The 19528-nt window shown below is 41.5% G+C and overlaps 2 protein-coding genes and 1 long non-coding RNA gene across 3 annotated transcripts in view; 1 reads left to right on the top strand and 2 right to left on the bottom strand.

The window, feature by feature from the left end:
- LOC142984501 (uncharacterized) overlaps positions 1–19528 on the bottom strand; it is a 54316-nt gene that overhangs the window by 17480 nt on the left and 17308 nt on the right. The window lies entirely within an intron of this gene.
- On the top strand, positions 7997–11255 carry LOC142984351 (uncharacterized). Its single transcript, XM_076131905.1, has 2 exons — positions 7997–8963; positions 10213–11255. The coding sequence occupies exons 1-2, from the start codon at positions 8960–8962 to the stop codon at positions 11253–11255; spliced, it is 1047 nt and encodes a 348-aa protein (XP_075988020.1). The 5' UTR covers positions 7997–8959.
- LOC142984350 (uncharacterized) lies at positions 12066–17112 on the bottom strand. The gene is made up of 8 exons (XM_076131904.1): positions 17102–17112; positions 16333–16429; positions 15863–15950; positions 15255–15382; positions 14533–14672; positions 13546–14043; positions 12564–12644; positions 12066–12105 (listed from the first exon to the last, which is right to left on the bottom strand). The coding sequence occupies exons 1-8, from the start codon at positions 17110–17112 to the stop codon at positions 12066–12068; spliced, it is 1083 nt and encodes a 360-aa protein (XP_075988019.1).

Raw genomic sequence — 19528 nt, 5'->3', positions numbered from 1 at the left:
GAGGAGGGGAGCAGGGGGGTGGAGAGCATGGTGACCAACAAGGGGGTGGTGGCGGCGGTGGTCTATGACAAGTACGATGCTTGATGGGTCTACATGCGCGAGGTGATGGAGTCCTACAAGGGGGTGGTGAACAAGGAGGTGGTGAGCAAGGCGGTTGAGATCTACATGGCGGCGGAGACCAGCAAGGAGGTGGCGGTGGTGGGGGTCGGTGACACGTACGGTGCTTTATGGGTCTACAAGCACGGGGTGATGGAGTCTGACAAGGGGGCGGTGAGCAAGGAGGTGACGACCTGCAGGGAGGTGGCGACCAGCAAGGGGGTGGTGGCGGTGGGGGTCTATGGCAAGTACGATGTTTGATAGGCCTGCATGCTCGAGGTGGTGGTGACGTACATGACAGTGGCCTACAGCGCGGGGGTGACTGGCACGGAGGAGGCGCTCTACAGCGGGGCGGTGACCTACACGGTGGCGTCCTACAGCGGGGTGGGGGAGTCTTACATCGTGGTGGTGGAGTCTTACAAGTCGGAGTCCTACACCGAGGCGGTGAACGACAAGGGGGAGTCTTGCAACGTGGCGGCGACCGGCATGGTGGTGTTTTGCACCGAGGTGGTGATTTGCAAGGAGGAGTTTTACAACGGGGAGGTGACCTGCAAGGGGGAGTTTTACAACGGGGCGGTGATCTACAAGGGGGAGTTTTACAGCGAGGTGGTGACCTGCAAGGGGGCGGAGGGGTCTTGCAGCGAGGTGGAGATCTACAACGGGGTGGCGACCTGCAAGGAGGGGGAGGAGTTTTACAGCGCGGTGGAGATCTACAACGGGGTGGAGATCGGCATGGGGGTGGCGTCTTGCATCGAGGTGGTGATCGACAAGGAGGCGGAGGTGTCTTACAGCGGGGCGGAGACCTACAACGTGGTGGTGACCGGCAAGGGGGTGGAGGAGTCTTGCAACGGGGAGGAGATCTGCAACGAGGTGGTGACCGACAAGGCGGTGTTTTACAAGGTGGAATTTTGCATGGTGGCGTCTTACAACGTGGTGGAGAACGGCATCGGGGAGGAGACCTGCAAGGTGGAGTCTTGCAACGTGGTGGTGACCTGCAGCGAGGCGGGGATCTGCAAGGGGGAGTCTTGCAACGGGGAGGCGACCTGCAAGGCGGTGTCTTGCAGGGTGGGGTCTTGCATGGCGGAGTCTTGCATGGCGGAGTCCTGCAAGGTGGAGTTTTACAAGGCGGGGTTTTACAAGGCGGAGTCTTGCAACGGGGTGGCGACCTGCAACGAGGCGGTGATCTACAGGGTGGGGTTTTGCAACGCGGTGGTGATCTGCAAGGAGGAGTCCTGCATGGAGGAGTCTTGCATGGGGGAGTCTTGCAACGAGGAGGTGACCTGCAAGGGGGTGGAGACTTGCAACGGGGTGGCGATCTGCAACGGGGCGGTGACCTTCGCGGAGGTGATTTGCAGCGCGTCGGTGGTGGTGTCTTACAGCGGGGTGGCGACCTTCTGCGCGGTGGCGACTTACAAACAGGTGGCGATTTACGGGGAGGTGACTTCTGAGGAGGTGACTTGCGCGGTGGTGACTTACAAACAGGTGGGGACTTGGGAGGAGGCGTCTTACAAGGGGAAGGCGGCTTCCTGGGTGGTAATCTGCAAGGTGACGGCGGCCGACATAAAGAGAGTGGCGGTATTCTAAACACTCCTGGTGGATTAGGCCTGCAGATTCTAGACGGGATTCTGTTCGGACATGGTCTTTTGAACCTACATGGTGGAGACATATACGGGGGCTGTTTGCACGGAGGCGTGATGGCTGCGGGTCGAGGCGAACATGACCGCAGCGGTGACGGAGGACACGTCACAGGTACCCACTTAGGAGGGTCCGGTATTGGCAGAGGGATACGTTCAGGCAATTGATCACACGAGTCTTTCTTGCAAACAGGCGGCGATGGTTGCACGCATACAATAGGCGATGGTTTCTTAGGTGACTCGCACACTTTAGGGGGAGATTTTTTGATTTTCGGGGGCGAAGGTTTTGCACACACTTTAGTTGGTGACTCCTTAGGTGCGGGTGGAGGTTCATCGCATCCAGATTTTTGACCAGCGTCATCAGGTCCCGACTCATCTCCATCGACTAACACGGCTTCATCGTCGCCCGCATTTGTTTCATAGGCCCGAGCCGTCGCTTCGTCATCTCCGTCTTCATAAGGGTCATCGCTACGTTCATCTTCACTAGCTTTTGTCGCGCGACTGTCAGTAGAAAGCCTGGACTTAACGTATACTGCATACGGCGGCGTTTTGCGTCTATGCGACGATCTACTCGGATGAGGTGACGGTGTCCTTGAACGCCTATGTTTTTTGTGATGGGATCTTCTACCGTGCTTTTTACACGAATGAGAGCGTAGTTTCCGGCACTCGGCCGGTGATGTCGTTCTACAAACTCGTTGCGGTGGAGTCCGACATGGGGTACGCGACCTACAAGGCGGTATTCTACATGGTGATGTCTTGCATGGAGGAGTTCTGCATGGAGGAGTCCTGCATGGAGGAGTCCTGCATGGAGGTGTCCTGCAGGGCGAAGGTGACCTGCAGGGTGGTGGTGACCTGCAGGGTGGTGGTGACCTGCAAGGCGGGGGAGATCTGCATGGTGGGGGTGACTTGCAAGGTGGAGGTGACCTACAGGGTGGAGGTGACTTGCAGGGTGGGGGTGACTTGCATGGAGGGGGTGACCTGCAAGGTGGGGGTGACTTGCATGGTGGGGGTGATTTACAGGGTGGGGGTGACTTGCAAGGTGGAGGTGACTTGCAACGTGGAGGTGACCTACACGGCGGCGGTGTTTTGCAGCGCGGAGGTGACCTACATGGAGGGGGTGTTTTGCATCGCGGAGGTGATCGGCATGGAGGGGGTGTCTTGCATCGGGGAGGTGACCTGCATTGGGGGGGTGTTCTACAACGCGGAGGGGACCTACATGGAGGTGTCCTACAACGTGGAGGGGATCTGCAAGGAGGGGGAGTCCTACACCTCGGAGGTGACCTGCAAGGCGGGGGTGTCCTGCAACGTGGAGGTGACCTGCATGGCGGAGGTATCCGACACGGAGGAGGAGTCCTGCAAGGAGGCGGCCTCCTGCAGGGCGGAGGTGTCCTGCATGAAGGCGTCCTTCTACACGGCGGGGGAGTTCTGCATGACGGTGTTCTTGGGCATGGGGGAGGAGTCCTGCATGGCGGGGATCCTCTACATGGTGGTGGTGTCCTGCAGGGGGGAGGCCGTCTGCATGGCGGAGGTGTTCTACAAGGAGGCGACCCTCTGCAGGGCGGTGGTGTCCTGCAGGGAGGCGGCCTTCTGCATGGCGGAGGAGTCCTGCAAGGCGGCGATCCTCGGCACGGTGGTGGTGTTCTGCAAGGGGGAGGTCTTCTACACGGCGGAGGTGTCCTGCAGGGAGGGGAACGTCTACATGGTGGAGGCGTCCTGCATGGGGGAGTTCCTCTGCATGGCGGGGGTGATCTACATGGCGGAGATCTGCATGGTGGTGTCTTGCAGGGCGGTGTCTTGCAAGGTGGGATTTTGCACGGCGGGGTCTTGCATGGCGGGGTCTTGCATGGCGGAGTTTTGCAAGGCGGAGTTTTGCATTTAGATTTCTTTTCTTTTTTAGATTTTTTGTTTTTAGCTTTCTTGCCTTTAGGCGTCTTGCATTTTGGTGTCTTGCATTTAGGTGTTTTGCAAGGTGGCGTGTTGTTGCATGATGGCGTTTTGCATGGCTTTCCGCAAGGTGAAGACTTTTTGCATGGTGAAGGCGATCTGCAGATTGGCGGCATTTGGCATGGGGGCATTTGGCATGGAGGTATTTGGCAAGGAGGCATTTGGCATGGTGGAAGCGATTCGCAGGAGGGTGACATTCGCGCCCTACAACATGGAGCCGGGGGAGGTGGCGGTGAGGGGCAAGGGATCGGTGGTGGCCTGCAAGCGCGATATGGACACTGTCGTCGTGGTGACGGGAATGGCACATTGCACGGAGATGGCGGTGGTGGAGTCCTGCAAGGCGGCGGTAGCCTGCACAGCCGGTATGGACACGCAGGTGGCGACTTGCAAGTAGGATACGACGTGGTCCTGCAGAACGGGGGCGGTGAGTTGCAGGGCAGAGGCGGCGGCGTCAAACACTTAGGCTTCGATGACTTCCTACAGAAATGAGCCGAAATCACCGGCCCTGATGCACTAGACTGTGTCACGTATAGCGATCTTTTTGAAAGCGATTCATCCCAACTCCGCGGTGAGACTTCGAGAGCTGAGCGTGTGATGAGGTCTTTAGTCTCTTGATAGATGGAACTCTGTCCTTCTAGCAACCACGCCACGCTTCTATCTTCAACGTCGGGCAAAGAAATATGCTTCTCCTCGAAATGACTTCTTTTCTTCAGCTCACTGGACTTTAACTTGGATAAGTCTTTAGGAGAGCCAATTGAAGAGTTATAAGGGTCTTGGGACAACGAATCTTGGGCACCTTTGCACTCAGTACTGGGCATGGAGCATGTAGGACCTTCAGTACTGGTATCACATTTCCACTGTGACCTCATACTAGCTGCATAAATCTTTCTTCTCTTAAAAACTTCGATGGAATCTTTTGGTAAGATCCTTTTATCGTTTTCTATTTCCTTTAGTTTCGTTTTTTGGTGCCAATATGAGTTTCTTTTGGTCTCGCTGTTGGGAGCTGAGGTCTTTTCGAGGTAAGTATCTGCTGTATCACAAGATGATACTAACGCGTGGAAATCGTCGAAAATGTTGGGACAAGATTTAGTCATGTCGCCTTGATTGAAGCTTGTCCTTGACGTTTCGGACGAGCATCGAACCTGGGAATCGCTGACGCACCAGGAGAACAAGTCTATACCTAAAGGTGTCCAGTGGCGGTAGTAATCTTGTAAGTAACTCTCAGCGAGTTCGCAGTTCTTCAGATGAGGTCGCAATTCGCGATCGGACTCCTCATCAGAATAGTCATCTTGAATCTTTAATCTGTGAAAGTTAATTTATATAACAATATCATATTACTGGGTAAAACAACGGCACTAACCCCGGGTTTCTGAGTACACTTAGCGGTAGCATATCTATTCAATAGCGTTAAAACTCATATACAAAAAACGCTATTGAATAGATAAACTACCGTTAAATGTACTCAGAAACCGAGGATAATTGTTCTCCTTCTTATCGTATGGTTAGAGGTCAACCTAGTGTCAAAGTTGTTCAAGCCGCCCGAAGGTTTTTGACGTGACTTAACGACTGTTATCTTAATTAACAACAACTGGGACCGACTTTTTACGTGCTACTATGAACTACGACTATACTGACTTTAAGTGTGTTAAAAAAACGTATTTAAAATCAAAAATTATACTTATCAAAAAAAGAAAAGTGTAACTTACATAGGTTTCTGCATCTCCTTCAGTCGCATTTCTCTTTGAGTAATAATGCCTACGCCGATAACATCGCATCTCTTCGGAATACACACATTACTGCCTTGAATGAGCACATCACGATGCATCGGCGGAGTTTTAATCATCGTCTCCATAACTCTTGCCTTTTCCCTACTACTTTTCACACTGACAGTCACTTCTATATCATGGGCATAATCTCCAGTGTCTAACATATTCATCTCTCTCTTCAAATCACTTTCCGTCTCATATTCAATAATTTTATATACTTCTTCATCACTAGACTGAGTTTGTCTAGCAAGAATATTATTATCGTCACTCGTATCACTTGAATCAACAAAAAACCCTTTCGGAATATCTATTCTTAAATACTCCGAACTGTCTTTCCTGTCACGATTCAAAAAGTTCTTCGAATGTAACACTACTTCTATTTTATGTGAAAACGCTTTCGATTTATCTATAAACCATTTCTGATCAGAAATTCTCACTTCCATATTATTGTTTTTTGGTTTCTGTGACTCACGTTGGACGATTCTTGGGAGTAGATTTGGATGATCAGTTATGGTGGTAGGTACCATCCAGGCTTCAATGTTTTGTTGTACAAAATTGACCCGTTGCCGGCGTGATTGAGCTTTGTAGTTAGTTGATGAAGGTACAGTGACCTCGCTCTTAGAACGAAACACTACGTCTTCGTACACATTGTCCATCAATTCGAATACTGTACTGCTGCTTGTGGTGTAACGTTTGTTGTTCCATCTAACATTTACGCTGTTACGTGACTCAATTGAGTGCGATAAAAACTGTTGCAGCCACGACATCCTGGCCGCATCAACGCACATCTTAGACGTTAATTTCTGCGGTCTTTCTGAACTTTCAGTCTGATACATTTGTTCTGCATTACCAATTTTGATCATTAAACCTTCTTTAATTTCACATCGACCAGTAGTAATACCTTTCTTTTGTTTATAAGGTTTGTTTTGTTCTTTCTCTTTCTCCTTGTTATTCTTCTTTTTGAAGAAAAAGAACTTCTTTTTGTCTTTCTCGTCTGTCGATTTTGTTGAGTTCTTAACGGAACTTTCTTTCCTATATTTCTTTGGTACATCGTAGGAATATCCCGGCGGGGTGCTTTGTGCGTAACCGTCATCTTCTAAATTGAATTTTTTGCCCCATAACTTGAACATACCTTTTACACCCTGGGTTTCGCTGTCCTCTTCATCAGTTTTTAAATAATACATGCTATCTCTTTCTCTTTCGCGTCTGCCGGTTACAGATCTTTTGTAAGCAGACTGCGGGTTGTAAACTGTTATTTTATCTTGTTCCATACCAATCGTTTGTGAAAAAGATCTAGCTTCTAAAGAAGGAGGGTCAGAATTGATAGAGACATCTCTGTGACTTGTAGCACACACGCTGACTTGACTTGAAACGTTAGTAGCCGCGGCCGTACTCTTCTTGGACTCTTCCTTCTTAGCTAGACCGCGTCTGAGAGCTTCAAATCTTCGTCTCAACACTGAAGCGCTTTTGTACTCCGGCAAACACTTTTCAGCGCTTTTCTTATTATCTTTTTTACTTGTAAACATCTTTCTATATTCTCGTTCAAGCTTATTTTCCATAGGGTCTTGGTTGTTAAAGCTCATGCTTGGCTTCTCATCACTGGGGTTCTCGAGATCGTACACGTGCTGTACCAGGGAGTCTGACGAGAAAGTCTCAAGTTCCTTGGACCTTGGGCCTTTGTTCTCTATAGTTTTCTTTATCTGTGATGTTGCTTTCTTAGAAACTTTTGTTTTTACTTCGTTTGGTTGGTTCTTAGCCGGCTGTTGAATTGATTTTGTTTCTTGAACGTGTGATATCGTTTTAATTTCGATATCCTTGTGAATAATTTGATCTACTTGCGTCGTCGTGTGTATTACAGATTTATTTATAGTATTTATCTCTATATTTCTATTTAAAGGTGATTCTTTAGGGCTGGTTGATCCTGATACAGTGTTAACAATGGGCGATAGTTTTTCACTCAATACTTTACCGGGAGGTATTTCTAGGAACCCGCCTACGCACTTAGATGAAGTTACTTTGTTCTCGTAATATCCTTTATTCCGTGGCGGTGAGGGTTGTTGTTTGGGCTTACCTTTAAACATGAAAAGGATTTTGTTAGACTATATAAGATAAGACGGTGTGCAGGCCAAAAGTAACAAAATCAAGATCGCTACCTTACGCATATTTACGCATTCGCTTTTTACCTATGTAATGCTATGGTCAGGACTTGTCTTATTAATATGAATTGAAACTATGAATTAATGAATTAACTCATTTCATGAGCAAAAAAAAAACGAAAACATAGTGAGGATTCCTTGCATGCCTGAGAGCTTTCAAAAGTATAAAGGTTTTTAAAAGCCCTGATTCGCTTAGCAAATGAAGGCTTAACATTTTTTTTTAAACAGCGGGAAACCCATCCCGGTGTAGAAAAAATGTGAGTTCCAAGTATTCTTGTATTTTATTTATACTTAAACATGAAAACTGAAGTAATTAATTCTATTTGACTACGCAAAACATAAAAGTATTTAAAGACGAACATATTATAAATACAAACTAAATACTTAGTAACTGAATCATCAACTTACGAATAAGATACGACGAAAGGTCCCAACTGCCGCAGCCTCTGTCGTCGGTCTCCGGCAGATAAATTCTTCTAACCTTCCTCCGCTGCAAAGCCTTCACAGTTCCTGTACCAATATCAGTGAAACTCCTAGAACGCTCGTGATAAGCGTACACCTGTTTCGGCGAACCGAAATATCTCACTTCCTGCCTTCTTCTCAAGCCAGAAATATTCTTACACGTACAAATGACATTGTCACGCTTGAAATCATATTGACAACCCACCTCGTGAGTTTTCTCGTATCTCAAAGGCGGGTGTGCCAAATCTCTTATGATTTGATTAGTGTACAAATGGTAGTCTCTTGAAAGATCCTCAGTTATATTTCGCTTGGTCACGTAAACAGCTTTACTTTCTTTCATTTCTTCTTATTTATCATTATTTGTTTATGGAGTTGTTTTTGCTGGAAATTTTGCGGGCTAACTATGTTGGCACGATTTTAGATCTGCAAGTAATTTGTTTGCTGTTACTGTTTTTGAATGATGGGGGAGAAAAGAGTGATTGGTGATTTAATGGTTTTTATTGTATTCGCCACTTTTCATGATGTTCTTTGAAAATTTTGTGAAGCATCTTGGTCTATTTGGGGGTGAATCCTATAAAAGAAAATCTAGAAAATAACTTTTAGTGAAGCTATTGAATTTACTCTGACCTACGATTTTCAAAAATAGTGTCTAATATTAGTAAAACAACATATCTCACCACTCAAATCCTTTGTAAACAGTAAAATTGTTTTTATTTCTTGTTTATTCAAAATATTATAATATTTTTACCAAGAATTTTATTCAAAAAGTGGCATTTTATTGTCAAAGGTACGTAATGACAGAAATTCTGGCATCCACGGGACCGACAAAGAAGTTTTACATTATTTGTGCTGCCTACAGAACTAGCCAAAAATTCTTTGATTTCTCTTCTTTTAAGTAAAAATGAGTGAGTATCCCATAGTGTTATAGTAAAATAACTATCTTAGTATAGGCAGAAACTCCAAAATTTCACGTACAAATGTCATGTAGACGTTTTTTGAAGAACGTTGCTTCAATCATCTCATGAGACGTAAGGACAGCCTGATTGTGACGTGCCTTTGATAGGTTTATACATTCAGCTCCAGTCCGCTGGTAGTATTGCTCCTCTCCGTCGCCAATGTTTACTAAGCCAAAAACTCATAGCAGGTGCTCCGAAATTCTGGTGACTTTGGGGTATATAAGGACTATAAGGTAAACCAGTGTCTCAGCTCAAAAATTCGTGACATTATATTCTGGATTTTGTGAACAAAGGCAGGACTCCAGTCTTGTATAGAATGAAAGATGTCTAAGAACAATATTTTTTTTCACACTTGTGTAAGCACTTTAATTTGTCTGAATATCCCAATCGAATTAATATTATAAGCCACTCCTTGACTAGAACAACAGTCAATAACTCAAATTCTGTCAAAGAATTTCGCATATGAAATAAATCGATAAATAAACACAAGTCTCTAATATACAAATGTCAACAACCTTCCAAGCCCTTGAGGGGTATAATACTGTATGATAAAAGAACCTTCAAGCATTTTCTTCTTTTTTTCTTCTTGACTCATTCTTATGTCAAATTCAAACATCTGTCAATGTCAATTAACGTTATACCAATATTGTTGAATACAATTTTAAATACTTTACTTTTCCAATGTGATTTTGTAAGAAGTTTGTGAGGTGGAAACTATGCAAAGAATCAAATTTTAGAATCAGTAGCAGAGTAAGTTTGTAGCACCACCTGCTCGTAATTTTGTTTCCCCTTGTTCTTTATTTCTGTCTACGTCTGTGAAGGTAGGACTTTCGCAGATGGCTACAGACGGCTTCGGAAGACAGTATCTTGATGCTAGATCATTTGACAGAATAGTCACACAGGTGCAGCCATCGTCAAAATCAGTCTCTCTTTTAAATACTGTAAAGTTAAGTTTCTTCAGCCCCTAACAGCTGCCCACAATTTCTTCATTTTTTCACTAACAATCAGCGTACTGATAACGTTTAAATAAAATGTAATTCGTCACTGAATCTTAAAAGCTTAATGGCTCTAAGACTCTCTTAGTATTTTATGTGCTCATTACTTACCCGAATACATAAGGACTCAAATAGGCCTTTTTGTTACTTGTTTCAATAGCTACGGTTATTTATTATATTACGTTGTCTTGTTTTTCTTTCAGGATTTCATATGATAACTAGCGCCTCCCCCAATAAAAAGATTTGGATCCACATAACCACATACAAACCGGACTGGACTGTCGAAATGGAAGAGAAATGTACTAAAAAACCAATAAAACCTAACAAATTTGTTTGCGCCATCTGTTTAAATTCAAAGAATAATGAAAAAAATACTGAATGCAATAAAAAGATTAATAAACCTTGCCCTATTTGCTTGAAGAGTTGTGATCAATGTCAAAATACAAAACAGAAAGCAAAGGTAGATGATTTGAAATCGAATGTTAAAAACGTACAAACATCAGACACGAATGTATCGCAAGGGTTAAACCTTTTAAACGAAGTGCTGACCGTATTCCAGAATAAGAAAGTTGATGTGAACAAGGAAAAACTAAAATCAGGCCTTTTCAAAGACGCTGCTGTGTCTACCGAAGACTTTAATAAAAAACCTCACCCAAGACTGACTGTCAGTACCTTTCACTACTCTATAGGTGATAATAAAAAGCAAGAAAATGGTAAATTTACAGTCCTAAGTAGCTGTCAACCTGATTTTATAAGAAACAGGAATTCGATTGATTTAATCAAGCATAAATCGTCTTCAATACCACAAATGAAAATGGAAGAGTTAAAATATTCTTTAAAAGAGAAATCTCGATCGAAAGATGCAATTGAAGAAGTGAACAGAATGTTTGCTACTGTCAGAAAAGCTGGTAAAAACATCGAGAATTCTAACCGGCCTGTAGTTAGAAGCGGTCCCAGAGTGTTGCCAGTAGTCAAAAACTTAGTTCGACAGGAAATGAAAAACGTAAATGTTGAAAGCAGTGAGCGTATCAGTTGTAAATGTTGCCAGACTTGCATGTCTAGTGGAGATTCTTCTATGAAGAGGGAGTGTTGCCATGAGGTTGATGATAAATGTGTTTATACTATGTGTTGCCATTATCCTAATAAAGTGAAACAGCAATCTGGGGTAATTTGCGAGCAATGTAGGAGTTTGAACGACGAGTATAATTGTGAACATGGCAACTGTGACGAGAATTATTGTCATTGATTTTTTGTTTTAGTTATTATTATACAGATGTGTATTTTTTATTATTTGTTGTTTACAATAAATATTTATATTGTCTCTATTTGGTTCCTAATTTATTCAATTTACTGTTTATCCTGTGCTCCCAAACTTACAATCTCATAACAACATTATGATGCATCGATTGCTTGCATCGATATGAAGCATCGATTTAAAATTTAAGGTATGATATTTTATTTGTTTACCCAACGTTTGGATAGAATTGCATCGACCGCGGTCACGGGCTGTCAGTCTGTGCACCTACAAGTCGCGAATTTAAAATCGGTAGTCACTCACTTTTTTATTCTTTTAAAAAGTTATAGACCTGTATTGTAAGTGACAATACCAGCAAGATAAAACCATATGAGAAAAGAAGATCGGTCGAGCTACTCTGGTTATTGAGATTAGTTTTTAAGTTTTGGACCTTGAGTTATGGATTGATGCAGACGTGACTTCTAAGATGGAGCCTGACGGCCAGTTCCTTCATCAAAAGTAAGTTTAGGGATTATATCCACAAAATTACTGATCGTTTTATGAAAAAGCAAATTTGCTTTTACTACACAAATGTCAAATCAAAGTCAATGGTTTAGGGGTTACTTTTGAAATGTATAAAGAAACTGGTCGTAAGCTACAATAACCCCTTTTTCAGATCTATTTCGTAAGTACTTAAATTCAACAATATTACACGTTTGATATGTTGAAAACTTATCGCTGAGCTTCAAATAAAAAACAAAATGTAAAATATCAAGAGTTTATTAATAAATTATTTTAAAAGTATCCTAAAATGCTCCCGAATTAAAAGTAATAGCTCTCCGCTACTAATTTCTTATCGCCTCTGAAACAAACAATGTCATTAGTTTTCATAACAACCAGCTTAAATGAATCTGGCAGCTTGGTTCCTGACGATGACAAACCAATCGGTAGGAATTAATCAATTCCAAATTATAGGAGCTAAAATAAGTATACTAATATTATAAATGCCAAAGTCTGTATGTTTTACTTTGGCAACTAAACCGTAGAACTGATTTTAATGAAAATTGGCATGGAGATAGTTGAAGACCTAATAAACATAGGCTTTACGCGAGCGGTTCCAGGTTAGCTAGTATTCGTTTATAATTCTGTTTCTTTTATAGAAAGAGCTGATAGATCACGCTGGTCATGGCAGAAGGGGTAGGCAGAGGTGTATGAAAAACACTCGCGTTTCGCCAATGACAATGTTAGTCTCATATAATAGGGGGAAAGTTCTCCTAAGATATCAAGGGGATGGCATTCCCAATGTTTAATGTTTCTTACCTATTATTATCGCCACGTTTTTTTCTGTTCCTCTCCATTTTCTCGCTGTGGGCTTTCTCCCATTCGCGGGGCGTATCTCGACTGCGTAAGACAAATAAATAAGACAGTTTGGCTACATTTTACCCTTGGAAAAGATAACTAAAGATTTTTTTTCTGCAATTCTTGTATTTTTTATACCAAAGAATTCTTGATTGATAAATCTACGTAGGTTCAGTTGATGGAGACTGCAAAGCAATCCGATTGTTTGTAGCCTGAGGTCAACTCTGAAACGATCACTTCTATCACGAAAATCAATCATTCAATGGATATCTGTACCATCCATATTAATTTATGGTACAAAGACAAATTGGATGTATCGGGCTTTTTTATAGGGATTTTAGCAAAATGACTTAGATTAGTGGTAATAAAAGGTCCCAAAATGTGGTCTTAAAATAAAGGTTTCGATCTGCCTGTTTACTAAAGTGAAAATAGTAGACTTGTGCCAATTATGTATATTCTACTGGTTGTAAGCTTTTTTATAAGTTACTAGATGCCGCCCGCGACTTCGTCCGCTTGGAAACCCTTCCCGTGTAAATCCCGATCCCTCGGGAACACCAGGATAAAAAGTAGCCTATGTGTTATTCTGGGTTTTTAGCTACCTACATAGTCTACATACCAAATTTCATCGTAATCGATTCAGTATCAGTAGTATTTCCGTGAAAGAGTAACAAACATACATACTCACAAACTCGCATTTATAATATTAGTAGGATATTGGCACAACTCCACACGGGACAAGCTGTCTTACTTTCTAACACACAATACTCTAAAGCATCGGCGATAAAGCAAGATTTTGGTAGCAAAAATCTTTAAAACTTTTTGAACGCTGCGAATTTTCACTTCTAGAAAACGGCTTCAATACCCGTCGAAATGATCAATTTTGTCAAAAATTCGCCAATGCCATAAGTATCATACAAGCAAAAGTTCTCAGTATCATACTCACTCTCCTAAGCTCAAATCAAAGAGTGACTGTTCAGCACTCACACGTACAGAATGCCGAGACCCAAACTCCTTGGTGAGGGTCTTCTTTAACGTATTCGAAGAGTCCACGAATCTACACATACATTCGTTTAAAGTTTGCATTTTCTCCAAAAAGTCCTCCTTATCAGTCCTTTCTGTAGGATTCTTCATGAATTTCTCCAATTCCTCAGTAATCATTCGACAGTTGTCGTTCAAATTCGGCATGTCGGTCCATTTTATATCTGTATTTGTGGCCGAGTGCTTCAAAATTTTGATTTTCGGAGAGACTGTCTCTATGAGGAATTCTCCTTGCTCCATTATTTCTTTAGTGACTTTATAGTAGGGTTGTTTGTGGCCGAACATTGTAGGCACGTGGGGAGATTCTGTCAGGCCGTCCTTTGTTTTAGCCATGACTAATTTTAATAGATCTTCCAGGCTTATCTTGTGGTAACTAAGCAGATGCCTGTCTAGAACTGTTATTCTGAAAAGGAAGGTATGTTAATAAAGTTGTGTGTACAGTAGTTGCTTCAAGCAGACCACGACTTAGCTAGGATCAGCTGGTTTTCTGCTGAAAAAAAAATTGACCAACAAAAGCAGTTTGTACGGCAAAAACATCAATTATTTTGTTGCTATTTTTCGGACAAACAAAATAATTTTCAGACATTTGTGTTTTTGCCAAAACATGTGTGATAAGCGTACATACATAAAACCTAAATATGTTGTGTTTCGAAGGTACCCACAAACTGTTTGACACGAAATTATGGCATAGTTGACGTAAATTCTTTATGTTACGCGTCTTCAAATGGTGTTTTTGCGTTACATAGATTTTTACTAGTATTAGTAAGTAACAATCGCACTCATTCATCATCACAATACTCTATGTAGGTACTAATTTATCAAATAAAGGCCTGATTTTAACAACTAGTCAATTAGTATGCAACTAGCAGCATAATATTAAACGTATACTTACCGATCCGCCTCAAAAGGACACAAATGACAGATATAAGTCTCCTTGCCTACTTTCATAGGAGATACAGCATTCATTCTAGAAAGTTCTCCTCTTTCAGGCATTTTCGGTGTACAGCCGCTTGACACTTCGAAAGACGTCTCCTGGCAAAGAAGATGAGCTATAGAAACTATAACATACATCGCTTCTGTTCACGACTAGCTGGCGTGAAATAAAAATCGCGGATTTCATTCAGGTATGTACTATCTATGTACCCATTTTTATCAAAATCCGTTCTGTTGTTTTGGCATGAAAGACAGCTGATCTTGAAAGTTCAATTCTCGGGTCATACACAGTGCTATTTTAGTTTAAATTAGATTATTCTGTCCGGAGCCCGGATTATAGTAAGGTGCTCTATCACATGTAACTAACATTGTAAATGACGAAACGCATACGCATTTCATACACCTCTGCCTACATCTTCGGGTATAACAAACATGATTAATGTATTAGGTCGGGGAAAAAGTCTTTTCGCATTATAGTATGTTTGAACTTGTAATAAAATCTCTTTGGCATCAAGAATCACAAATGAGTACACGGTTCATTAGGTTTCTTTCAGTGAGCTCGTGAGGTACCCAAATATCGAGCTTTTTGTGTAGGGGAAAGATTTTATTACAAGTTCATACATACTATTTATAAACGACCTAATATTTACAAGATGGAATTATTTTGAAATACAAACTCACAAAAGGACTAGAATCCTGGTAGGTGTTGTCAGTGGTCTCCTCGGGGTGAGAGAAAAGCATCTTGCTGCGACTGAGCCGTGCGCGCAACTTGTCGAATAGACGCGTCGCTGATGATGAGCGGCTTGGAACTGAACAATAAAGAAAATAATTAAACCCATTAATAATATGTATAATGACCTCCTAGCTGATATTCGCGGTCTGATTTAAACTGTTTTACTGATCAATTTTTACTGAGTCGTGAAGATGCGGATTGGGCTTGAAATCTAGCCCCTACCTATGTACCTACCAGATTTTTAAAACATTACCCGGATCCTCACCGTTGCTCAAATTTCCTGTTGAAAGTGTGAACACTGTCCCCCGGGGTGACAACTGGGAATAAAGGTATGATGAAAATTCGCTGTAACCCCGGGATCACAGCGTAGAGGGGACAAGTGGGAACAAGTGATATACCGGATTCCCGAGGACGGTTAACCTTCTCATTCAAGAAAAGATCTATTTTTTTACTTGCTACTGTACCATTGCCTGGCAAGGGTCCCCTTCCAAACGGGAGATTATAATTCTATATTAAAGATCTACATTACTTATGTGAAAATAAGCAAGGCACTTACTCTTTCCTCCTTTCAATTGGGTGACTGAGTACGTGGAGGTGTACGACGAATCCAGAGTAGTTGGTAAAGTCGTTGGTTTGGACTTCTCCTGGAAAATAGCAGCCATTTTAATTTTATATGTAACTTTTTAAAACATTTTTTAGCCCATTACTGACCTTCTGCTAGGCAAGGGTCTCCTCCCCAATTTGAGGGAAAGGTTAGGCCCTAAGTCTACTACGTTGTCAAGAGTAGATTGGGGACTTTGCATTTGCCCTTAAGAAATAAACAAATGTAAGGCATGCAAGATCCCATCATGATGTTTTCCTTCACCCTTAGAGCAAGTGATATTTATTTGTTACACACACATAACTGAAAAGTTATTAATGTGTAGTGTTGGGTTCGAACTATCGGCCACTAGCGTGGACGGTGGCGAGTTATAACATTCGAAAAGTTACTTACAATTTTAATAAATAAATAAGTATTTATATTACCGTTTCGAAGGCAGTAGTGGTATCCTTCTCGTGGTATAACTGACGGTGCATCATGAGAGCGCTCTCGAAGTTCGTCGTGAATTCGCATTCTGAGCAACTGGGAAAGCAAATTAATAATTTGTTTACTAAAGTAGATTTTAAGCGAGTCTGCTGATTTAAAAGACAAAATATGGTTGCTTCTGAGTCTTCCGACAGAATCTTTGAGTCATTTTGGAAGTCAAATTTTGCTGTTGTGAATCTTTAACGAGTTTTATACAAAACTAGCTGACCCGCGCAACTGCGCAAGTGAAGTTGCGCGGGTCAGCTAGTTTTGGATTACATAAGATTATAAGAGAGAATGGGTCAAAACTTTCCCCGCTTTTTGTAACATTTTATATTGCTACTCTGCTCCTATTGGTCGTAGCGTAATGATATATAGCCTATAACCTTCCTCGATAAATAGACTATCTAGCACTGAAAGAATTTTTCAAATCGGACCAGTAGTTCCTGAGATTAGCGCGTTCAAACAAACAAACAAACTCTTCAGCTTTATAATATTTGTATTGATAGACTTCAGCTTTATAATATTAGTATAGATGAGAATTAGCAGGGGAACTTATTTTGGAGGTAGGCAGAGAACCAGAAAACGCCACTGGCTACAATTCTACAAACTTCCCTTGCTTCATTCACATCCATACATCTTGTCATACAGGACCACCGGTTACGAGTAATACATACTATCTTAGCAATATTTAATAACAAAACTAACTTCTTCAGTTTTTTAACTTACCAATGAGCCATAATTATCTAAATAACTATATAAAATTGAAAATCTTCAAAATAAATATACCGTTTCTCTCAGTATCTTTGACACAATAATTTAATGACATTTGTTAAACAGAAAAAGAAGAATTACAAAGAAGTTTATATTTAAAATAAGTTTTAAGAGCTTTGTTCAGATTTTAATGAGGCACGGTTATGCGGTTTCGGGTTCGATTCTCGGATGCGACAAAGTATCATAAGTATTTTCTAATTTATACCGGAATGTTTCTAGTAGTCTACTTAGTAACGAGTCGGGTATATAACAAGTCTTACCCTGGGCGAAATTATTGACATATATCGGGCATATTTTAAGAGTTTCGTACCCCAATGGTAAAAAAAATACCATATTACTAAGGCTCCTCCGTCTGTACGTCCGTCCGTCTGTCTGTCTGCCCATCCCGATTATTTTTCAATTTATGTATTTCCATGTCTTCTATACCAAGAAATACTCAAAACAAACTTGTTTTTTTTTCATATTTTTGTGCTCAAAATTAAAACGGTAACAGGTAGACAGAATATTTACTCCTATTACCTTTCAAGGACTTTAACATTATATTTAAAAGATAATATTTACAATTACATTTTAAATTAACAACAATAAACTTACTATATATACAAATAGATAAAAAATAAATAAAAAAGCAAGTAAGTATTAAAATAGAAAAAAAAAACATGCTCTTCCACATCGCTGTCAATCGGGAACGTTCCCAGAATGCTGGCAGCATTGCCACGTTGTGTGTAAAGTAAATAATTAATTAACAAAAAAGTAATTTAAATTATTTGATTGTACCGCTCGGTTAGGCCGACTAATGCCTAACGCACAGGATATTTGTTCATCCAGTTGGTAAATCTCGAAGCCACGTTATAATTTAAGCTGGTACTGGCTTAATTTTATCTTATCGCCTCTCGCAATGATAATAAGCTGTGGTTACATATTTATGTTTCATTATCTAGTGCGTTGACTCCTACTGGGTCCTTTTTGTGTAGCTAAGCATAGTAGTTTTGTATCTTTTCTTGTTAAATTTCTATGGCTGCCTCTGTGGCGCGGTCGGTATCGATGCGGTTACCGAGCAAGAGGTCGCAGGTTCGGGCCAAAAAGTCTTTTCCGAGATTTTCTGTTAAGAATTTTTCAGAGATTGCCCGGAGTCAGGAAGTTGAGGTCATAGACTTTCGTGCTTCGGAGAGTACCTGTGTATTATGCACACACTTGGACACTATAAACAAAGTCCTTCACAAATGGCCAGTTTCAAGGAAACTAACCGCCGTAACCGGATATCGGCTAGGAGGACATTATTATTACTTGAGATATATGTAGAAATCTCTTTTATTTATTTGCTTTATCCAACAAGTGCTAGTTACTTAACGTAGACTGTGTGTTTCTTTTAATGATACTAAATCAGTCTAGGCTGTCTTCCATCTATGTTGGAGTCGGCTTCCAGTCTCACCAGATGCAGCTGAATACCAGTATTTCACATCAAGCGCCTATCGGACCTCCACAACCCAGTTACCTGGGTTATAACACGATACCCCTCGGTAAGACTGATTGTCAGACTTTCAAGCTTTTGACTACTGTTAACGACAGTCAAAGATCTTTGAAAATGACAGCTGTAACCCAAAATTGGCGTGGATCGAAAACATGGAGGAACTTGGTAATATGGTAACCCATACACATAGCAACGTCAGCGATCATATAATATCAGCGATAAATCGATCAAGAGGATTATTGTTACTGAGCTACTTCAATTAAAAGTATTTCCAAAATTCGCTGCTTTTTTAACAATTTAATCGTATTATCACAAGTCCGTGAAATAGCCACGTCTAAAATATAGGAGCGGAACTACAAAACTGTATTTATAAATATATTACGTATGCGAAGTTTTTACTTTTAATCCGTGTCACTCATTAATACATAATTATTATTAATTTACATCTATATATATAAAAATTAATTGCTGTTCGTTAGTCTCGCTAAACCTCATGAACGGCTGGACCGATTTGGCTAATTTTGATCTTGAATTATTTGTGGAAGTCCAGAGAAGGTGTAAAAGGTGAATAAATTTGAAAATGCGCGGTATTAAATAAAAACAAGAAAGCGTGGACTGCGCGGGTCACCTAGTAATATACCTATATAAAACTCTTCCGTTACTGACTGACTGATGGACAACGCACAGCCGAAACTACTGAGCGTAGAAACTTGAAATTTGCTATGAAGATTCCTTAGGAAGTGTAGAGGAGCACTAAGAGAGGATTTTTGTAAATTCGCCCTCGAAGGAGTAAAGAGGAGGAAAAACCTATATATAGAAACAAAAGCCCGCGCGGACGAAGTTGCGGCCGGTCGCTAGTTTTATAATAAAAGCGAAAGTTTTTTTTTAATCTGTGTTAATTATTCCGCGAC

Source organism: Anticarsia gemmatalis, chromosome 27 (assembly GCF_050436995.1).
Source record: "Anticarsia gemmatalis isolate Benzon Research Colony breed Stoneville strain chromosome 27, ilAntGemm2 primary, whole genome shotgun sequence".
In the NCBI taxonomy this organism is placed as follows: Eukaryota; Metazoa; Arthropoda; class Insecta; order Lepidoptera; family Erebidae; genus Anticarsia; species Anticarsia gemmatalis.
Note: the sequence above shows the minus strand (reverse complement) of the source record. Positions and strands in the feature narration are given on the sequence as shown.

Bases quoted from the DNA above. Each gene is read 5' to 3' on its own strand.
- LOC142984350 (XM_076131904.1), bottom strand. The intron at 15,951-16,332 runs GTAATATAAATA...GCTATTTTCCAG, and splicing joins CCACTACTGCCTTCGAAACG to GAGAAGTCCAAACCAACGAC. The intron at 12,106-12,563 runs GTAAGAAACATT...TGTTTGTTTCAG, and splicing joins AAACGTGGCGATAATAATAG to AGGCGATAAGAAATTAGTAG.